We start from the raw sequence: 7,778 nt of genomic DNA, 5'->3' as shown, positions 1-7,778 counted from the left end.
ACACCTGGCTGATTTTTGTATTTTTAGTAGAGATGGGGTTTCACTGTGTTGATCAGGCTGGTCTCGAACTCTTGACCTAGTCATCTGCCTGCCTCAGGCTCCCAAAGTGCTGGGATTACAGGTGTGAGCCATTGCACCCAGTGATCTCTGTTTTAACATTAATGCTGGTCAGTTGTGTCTAAGCCACAAAAGAGAGGAGGTATAATGCATCATGTCTGACCTCCCGTTGTGTCATGGCCAAGAACTCAGTTTTAAGGTTTCTTTATTGTTCCCTTGGCCTCGCCAGGGTCTGTTCAGTCTATAGGGGCTTAGGATTTTCTTTTAAGCACACACCAGCATCCATATCCTCTTCCATAGCCATATATCAATACAGTTACACGTCATTCGTTCATTCAGTGACTCACCTTGAGGACCTCTTGTGTGCCAGGCACTGTTCTACACACCAGGGATGTAGCAGTGAACACAAGGCTCCTCCCCTCATAGGCAGACAGATACATAACATGTCAGGTGATGGGTCCCAGCAAGAAAATAAAAACAGGCCAGGCGCGGTGTCTCACGCCTGTAATCCCAGCACTTTGGGAGGCCGAGGCGGGCAGATCACGAGGTCAGATCAAGATCGTCCCGGCCAACATGGTGAAACCCCAGCTCTACTAAAAATACGAAAAATTAGCTGCACGTGGCGGCGTGCGCCTGTAGTCCCAGCTACTCGGGAGGCTGAGGCAAGAGAATTGCTTGAACCCAGGAGGCGGAGGTTGCAGTGAGCTGAGATCGCGCCACTGCACTCCAGCCTGAGTGAGAGAGCGAGACTCCGTTCCCAAAAACAAACAAACAAACAAACAAAAAACAAAACCGTAGTTGTGCTCAGCTCTTCGCAGTTAAGGGAGGGCTGACACACAGTGCTCTTTCCATCCTCACCAAAGCCCGGTGATTCGGGAAAGGGAAGAATTTCGTCCCTGTTTCATAGCGGGGAGTGGGAAAGAGAGCTGAAGTGGGAAAACTTGACTCCATCACCCTGGTATTTAGTGTAAGACACAGGTGGCCGGAACTGAAGACGCCTTGACTCCAGCTCTCAGTGAGGCGGTGTCTAGCAGGGGAGACCTGGCACTTTTGCTAACAACTCAGAACAGGGAGGAGAGTGGCGGCAGTTTGAGGATGCTGCGGGAAGTCAGGGGGGGAGTATTTAAAAATGGGCGCTTCGAGAGTGGGAAGGATTTGTCTTTGTGGGGAACAACAGGAGTAGAGGATCCTAATAAGACGGCTCAGCCTGCTTCAGCTTCCTTTCAGAAAGCCCCTTAGAGGCCTGACTGCTGCGCTTTAGCCCCTTTAAGAGTGGCCCCGCCCCACCCAGCCGTCCCTGTCACCCTAATCTGAATGGCCAATAGCAGAAGAGAAGAGACCACTTTCGCGCTTCAACCGCACTAGGGGGCGGGGAAGAGGGCGGGAGAGGCGGGATCAACTCGGTCACATGGCCCTCCTCATTGGCCAGAGGCTGCCCAGGTCCCGAGCGACTCAGTGATGCTCATTGGCCAGAGAAGGGTAGGCCTGGCGCGAGACCACGCCCCCGATGGCCTTGGTTTGGTTGCGCAGCCGCGGGGGAAGGAGACGCTGTCCTTCCGCAGCGATGGGATCCCGGGTGAGTAGCGGCCCGGGCTGAGCCCCCCAGGAGGGCAGGCAGCGCGGCAGGGCCCGGGACTGAGGCTTGCACGCAGAACCGAGTAGGCGCTGGTGTCCGGGCCCAACCGGATCGGGAGGGTGCCGGGGTTGGAATGAGTGGGTACCCGGGACCGGGGAAGGTGCGAGAGGGCGCCTTGCTTGGGAGTGGAACGAGAAGGTACTTGGGTCACGGAGACGATGCCCGGGCCTGGAACGTGGCGGGGATTGGAGCAGGCGTACAGGTACCCGATCCCGGGCGGGGAAAGCACCCGGGATGGAAGGAGCAGGTGTGCGGGCCATGAGCGGCGCCAGAACGTACCTGGGTGAGTTTCAAGGATATTCCGGACTGGGAGGCAAGAGGAGAAGGGGCTGCCCAAGATGTCTGGGTTGGAATGAGCAATTTCTGAAGACGGGGATATTGCTGAGGTCCAGCGCGGGGATGCCCAGTGCCCGGCATGGTGGGACTGGTGAGGGGTCCGGCATGGGGTGAATAGGAGACTGGGCAGAGATTAGCTCAAGGGAGTCGGGAACGTTGTTAGGGTCAAGGTGGAATGAGCGAGTGTACAGGCCAGAGTCATTAGTGGGGTTGTCTAGCGCAGGGGTGGAGGTGCATGGGATGATGAGCATAGACACCCAGGATGAGGGCGTTGTAAGTGCTGTAGTGAAGGTGGAACGGGGAGGTGTCCACCTAAGGTTGTAGGGCACGAGAGATGGCTGCCCAAGTGGGGCCAGGCCCTGCACAGGAGTAGAAGTGTCCATTTAGTAGGGGACATTGCCATGGACTTTTCATGGTGGAGAGGAGGTGGAGGCGACTCACCTTAGGCCCTGGGGGACCGACAGGGTGCCAGGGAGACGGACAGGATGTGGGTTGACTGGATTTAGATCCATCCCTGGAGTGAATCAGGCTTGGGTGCTGGTGGTGTTACCTTGCACCTGCAGGCTCTGCCTCCCAGGGGGACAGCAGGGGCTGCTCTGAACTCTCCTGCAAACAGTGGGTCTCAGTCACCCCTGGAGCATGTGTTCAGGCTCATCTTTAATGCCATGTTGGGTTCTCACTTGGGGGCCCAGAAGTCCTACAGGTGTGGCCTGGAAGAGGCATGACAGTGGTAGCAGGCAGCAGCTGGGAAACACTCCCACAGCCTTGAGATCCCCCAGCCTGGCTGCTTAGTACTCAGTGACCTCAGGCAGGCGGCTCCATCTCAGAGGCTCCGTGTTTCCCCAGCCTTGAGATAAACATTGGTCATTGTGAGGGTTCTCAGAGCACTGGACTCAGAGCCTGTGGTGGAGAGTGTGTTCTCAGTCTGGCCTGGAGTAAGGGCTTGGGAAATAGTAGCTGCTGACCCTCTGATGTGCTTGTCTTCCCCCTTTCTGAGACTTGGCGCCAGGCTGGGAGTGGGGTGAGGGGTAGGGGGACGTGGCTGGCAGTATCAACCTAGGCCCTGACCACTGCAGGTCACTTAGCTCCATTCACAGCCTCCTGGCAGGATGTCTCTACCCTTGACCACCTAGAAGCTTCCTTAGCCCTAGAGTATCATCCTGCCCACCCCTCCTTTCACACGCCCCCTCTACCAGCCCTGGAGCTAGACTGACAGGCTCCTCAGTCCTTCCCACTCACTGTGGAGAAGCTGTTTCTTGTGCTGGCCCAGTGACTTTGGCCGCCATCCCAGGGAGACAGGGTCTGCCCTGGCCTGTGTGTTCCTTCCGCTTGAGGTCCTGGGAGACCTTGAAGGCATCCTTGGGCTTGAGGGTGGCAGTCGGGGAGGACCCTTCCGGGTCTGGGGTCTGGGCTAGGTGTGATCAAGACACTTATTTCCTGGCCTTGGGAAGGGGCAATGGGATACGGGGGGTGGGGGGGAGGGGGGTGTCTCCTGAGGTCCAGGGGAAAGCTGCCCAGTACTCTGTGGTCTGCTGGGCTTGCCACTTCCTGCTCCTTCTGAAATTTAGCAAAAGTTGCACTGAGTACAGAGTCTGACTCTACCATGGACCAGCTGTGTGACTTTGGACTCCTGACTTAGCCTGTTGTTTTTTTTGTTTTGTTTTGTTTTTGAGACAGAGTCTCGATCTGTCGCCCAGGCTGGAGTGCAGTGGTGTGATCTCAGCTCACTGCAACCTCCGCTTCATGGGTTCAAATGATTCTCCTGCCTCAGCCTCCCAAGTAGCTGGGATTACAGGTGTGCACCACCACACCTGGTTACTTTTTGTCTTTTATTTATTTATTTATTTATTTCCTTCTGTGGTGCCTTCAGAGAGAGGTTTGTTTTTTTTTTTTTGAGATGGAGTTTTGCTCTTCTTGCCCAGGCTAGAGTGCAGTGGCGCAATCTTGGCTCACTGCAGCCTCTGCCTCCAGGTTCAAGTGATTATCCTGCCTCAGCCTCTTGAGTAGGCTGGGATTACAGTTGTGGGCCATCTCACCCAGATATTGTTTGTATTTTTAGTAGAGATAGGGTTTCATCATGTTGGCCAGGCTGGTCTCGAACTCCCAACCACAGGTGATCCATCCACCTCGGCCACCCAAACTACCTGGATTACAGGCATGAGCCACTGCACCTGGCCAGTTTTTGTATTTTTAGTAGAGATGGGGGTTTCTTTGTTGGCCAGGCTGATCTTCAACTTCTGACCTCAAGTGATCTGCCTGCCTCAGCCTTCCAAAGTGCTAGGATTACAGGTGTGAGCCACTGTGCCTGGCCTGGAGTAGCTTTTCTTTCTTTCTTTTCTTTTATTTATTTTATTTTATTTTTATTGCATTTTTGGTTTTGGAGTACATGTGAAGAACATGCAAGATTATTGCATAGGTGCATACATGGCAGTGTGATTTGCTGCCTTCCCCCCCCTCACCTATATGTGGCATTTCTCCCCATGCTATCTCTCCCCAACTCCCCACCCCCCTCCCCCCACGCTATCCCTCCCCTATTTCCCCGCAACAGAGTGTGGAGTAGCTTTTCTTATCCAGGGAGATACTGTGCTGTCTTCAACAGTCCACTGGAAAGAAAACATTCTTGACTTTGTGATGCAATGATTCTTAGTCTGGTGCCTGACATTTTTACTTAGCAAGTGGTCCATGGTTTGAAAGAGGTAGAGAAAATGTGGTTTAAAGCCCTGAGTCCGAGAGTGGCCTATCCAATTCCAGGTTCTGGGTCCTCTCCGGGGCTGGCCGGCCAGAAATGTTCCTGTTCACAGGGTCCCTGGTAGTCAGAGGGTCCGTGGGCGTGAGGCTGCCCGCTGGTGGGCAGATGCAGAGGCCTGGGACCTGATTCCAGGCCTGGGGTTCCGGATGCAAGCTTTGCTTCCGCCTCATCCCCCATGGAGCTCCTGTGTGCATTTCTGTGTGTTTCCGTGTGCACATTCTCTTGTCTGACTTGGTCGTCTGTCTCTTAGCTCTGCGGAGGGGCCCTCTGGTATGTGCGTCCCTGTCCTTCTGGGGTGCGGATGGTGCCCAGGACCCAGCTGGCAACCAGTTGAAGACGTTCTCCTTGGAAGCTCTTGGCCCTGAGGGCTTTGCCTGGGGCATTGGCCCTGCCATGGCGTTCCAGAGGGCTGAGGGCACGTCCATGATCCAGGCCCTGGCCATGACAGTGGCTGAGATCCCCGTGTTCCTGTACACGACGTTTGGGCAGGTAAGGATGGGGTGGGTTGTACTTCTGATCTGCGAAATACTTCAGTGCCCAGCCCAGAGCCTTCTGGGTACAGGAGCGCCGAGTCCTCGTTCTTGCTTTCCTAGGTCTGTGGTGTCTCCTCTTTGGACGGGGTTTGCTGTCTGGGGCTTCAGGCCTGTTCTTTACCCTGAGACCATATGAACTCTTTTTTAAAAAAAATTAATTTAAAAAATTGTTTTGGCTGGGCACAGTGGCTCATGCCTGTAATCCCAGTACTTTGGAGGCTGAGGTGGGCGGATCACCTGTGGTCAGGAGTTCAAGACCAGCCTGACCAGTATGATGAAACCTTGTCTCTACTAAAAATACAAAAATTATCCGGGCATGGTGGCTTGTGCCTGTAGTCTCAGCCACTGGGAGGCTGAGGCAGGAAGATTGCTTGAACCTGGGAGGTGGAGGTTGCAGTGAGCCGAGATCATGCCACTGCACTCCAGCCTGGGTGACAGAGTAAGACTTTGTCTCAAAAAAATAAAAAAGTTTTGTTTTTGTTTTTGTTTTTAATAGAAATGGGGTCTTGCTGTGTTGCCCAGGCTGGTCTTAAACTCCTGGGCTCAAGCCATCCACACACCTTGGCCTCTCAAAGTGCTGGGATTACAGGCATGAGCCTCTGCACCTGGCCCTCTATGAACTCTTGACCTCAGTTATTCAGTCTAAAAAAGGGGTCAATAATGCCCTCCCTGACAACTCCCACATTTGTGGCTGACTGGGCTCTTGACCCTTCTTAAAGCTCTGTCCTAGCCGGGTGCGGTGGCTCATGCCTGTAATTCCAGCACTTTGGGAGACGGAGGTGGGTGGATCACGAGGTCAAGAGATTGAGACCATACTGGTCAACATGGTGAAACCCCGTCTCTACTCAAAATACAGAAAATTAGCTGGGCATGGTGGCGCATGCTTGTAATCCCAGCTGCTCAGGAGGCTGAGGCAGGAGAATAGCCTGAACCCAGGAGGCGGAGGTTGCGGTGAGCCGAGATCACGCCATTGCACTCCAGCCTGGGTAACAAGAGTGAAACTCTGTCTCAAAAAAAAAAAGCTCTGTCCTGTGGGGTACAGTCCCACCTGAGGGGCAGTCCCCCTGGGGGCAGAGGGTGAGGGTGCAGCAGAAGGAAGTGTTCAGATGGTGTGGCAGGTGAGTAAGTGTCATCTTTGAGGGATCACTAAGAAACAGGCCAGCAGACCTGGGTTTCATGTCTGTCTCTGTCACCTTGAGCACATATCTTCACCTGGATGAGCCTCAGGTTCCTGGTCTGGAAATGATGGGGACTCAGATGGGTGCCCGAGGCTAGGTCCTAGCTCACTCACTGCAGCTAGTGTGATCATGACCTTGGATGCCAGAGCCCAGACGTCACCTCCTCGGCACGGGCATCTTGCCATCTTTATGTCTTTGTGGTCTGTGTTACCGGGAGGCTGGTCAGTTTCCCTGTCTAGGGCAGCTGCCTCTCAGTCACTCTTCTGGGCAGCAGATGTGTACGGAGGGCGGTGTACATCCTGTCCCTGAGGTGCCCTGGGGTGGGCTTGCTGCCTTGGACCTTGCCCAGGGAGGTGTAACTGGCTGCGCCCCGTCTTCCCTGCAGTCTGCATTCTCTCAGCTACGTTTGACACCAGGCCTGCGGAAAGTCCTCTTTGCCACAGCCCTAGGGACTGTGGCCCTGGCCCTGGCTGCCCACCAGCTGAAGAGGCGACGGAGGAGGAAGAAGCAGGTTGGCCCCGAGATGGGAGGAGAGCAACTGGGCACGGTGCCCCTCCCCATCCTCATGGCCAGGAAGGTCCCTTCCGTGAAGAAAGGTAGGTGTGAGGTGGTGGGCATGGCCTGACCTGGGGTCACATCCTGGGGTCATAGCCCAGCTGGGCCACTCTCTACCCTGGGATCTTGGGCTAGTGACTTCCTGTCTCAGAGCCACGGTCCCCTCATCCATGAGCAGGACGACAGTAGCGTCCCTTCCTCCACACCGTACTGGAGGGTGACGCTGTTGGATGCATGTGCTCTGTCCGTGGTGCTGGTTTTGGTTGTTCTCATTGGCTGGGAACCCTTTGGGAGGGTTCCAGAGGGGTTCGGGGGTGTGGCCCCTGGGTCCAGAGAGAGATGTTCCACAGGCTGAGGAGCAGGAAGAGCTGTGTGGTTCTTGAACCACGCAGGATTCCTTCCATCCCCTTCTCTCTTAAAAATTGAGGTTTGGCCGGGCATGGTGGCTCACACCTATAATCCAAGCTCTTTGGAGGCCAAGGCGGGTGGATCACCTGGGGTCAGGAGTTCAAGACCAGCCTGACCAACATGGTAAAACCCCGCCTTTATTAAAAAAAAAAAAATTTGAGGTTTAAGGGTTGGGCACGGTTGCTCACCCCTGTAATCCCAGCTCTTTGGGAGACTGAGGCGAGTGAATCACTTGAGGCCAAGAGTTCAACACCAGCCTGGCCAACATAGTGAAACCCTGTATCTACTAAAAATACAGAAAAAAAAAATTGAGGTTTAATTTGCAT

The 7,778-nt window shown here is 54.6% G+C and overlaps 1 protein-coding gene across 2 annotated transcripts in view; it reads left to right on the top strand.

The window, feature by feature from the left end:
- The first annotated feature begins 1,564 nt into the window (after positions 1-1,564).
- Positions 1,565-7,778, top strand: part of MIGA2 (mitoguardin 2) — a 35,072-nt gene continuing 28,858 nt past the window's right edge. Inside the window, exons 1-3 of one of the 2 annotated variants that reach the window (XM_012457997.3) lie at positions 1,565-1,633; positions 5,029-5,267; positions 6,875-7,085. In XM_012457997.3, the coding sequence (XP_012313420.2) occupies positions 5,172-5,267; positions 6,875-7,085 (307 nt within the window). In that variant the 5' untranslated portion in view covers positions 1,565-1,633; positions 5,029-5,171. Of the gene's footprint in view, positions 1,634-1,746; positions 1,977-5,028; positions 5,268-6,874; positions 7,086-7,778 lie in introns of those variants that run through there. The other variant, XM_012457998.3, reaches the window with a different exon arrangement.

This window comes from Aotus nancymaae, unplaced genomic scaffold, assembly GCF_030222135.1.
Source record: "Aotus nancymaae isolate 86718 unplaced genomic scaffold, 86718_ANA_hifiasm-v0.15.2.pri h1tg000003l, whole genome shotgun sequence".
NCBI classification, from domain to species: domain Eukaryota; kingdom Metazoa; phylum Chordata; class Mammalia; order Primates; family Aotidae; genus Aotus; species Aotus nancymaae.
This window is presented reverse-complemented; position numbering and strand designations above follow the sequence as displayed.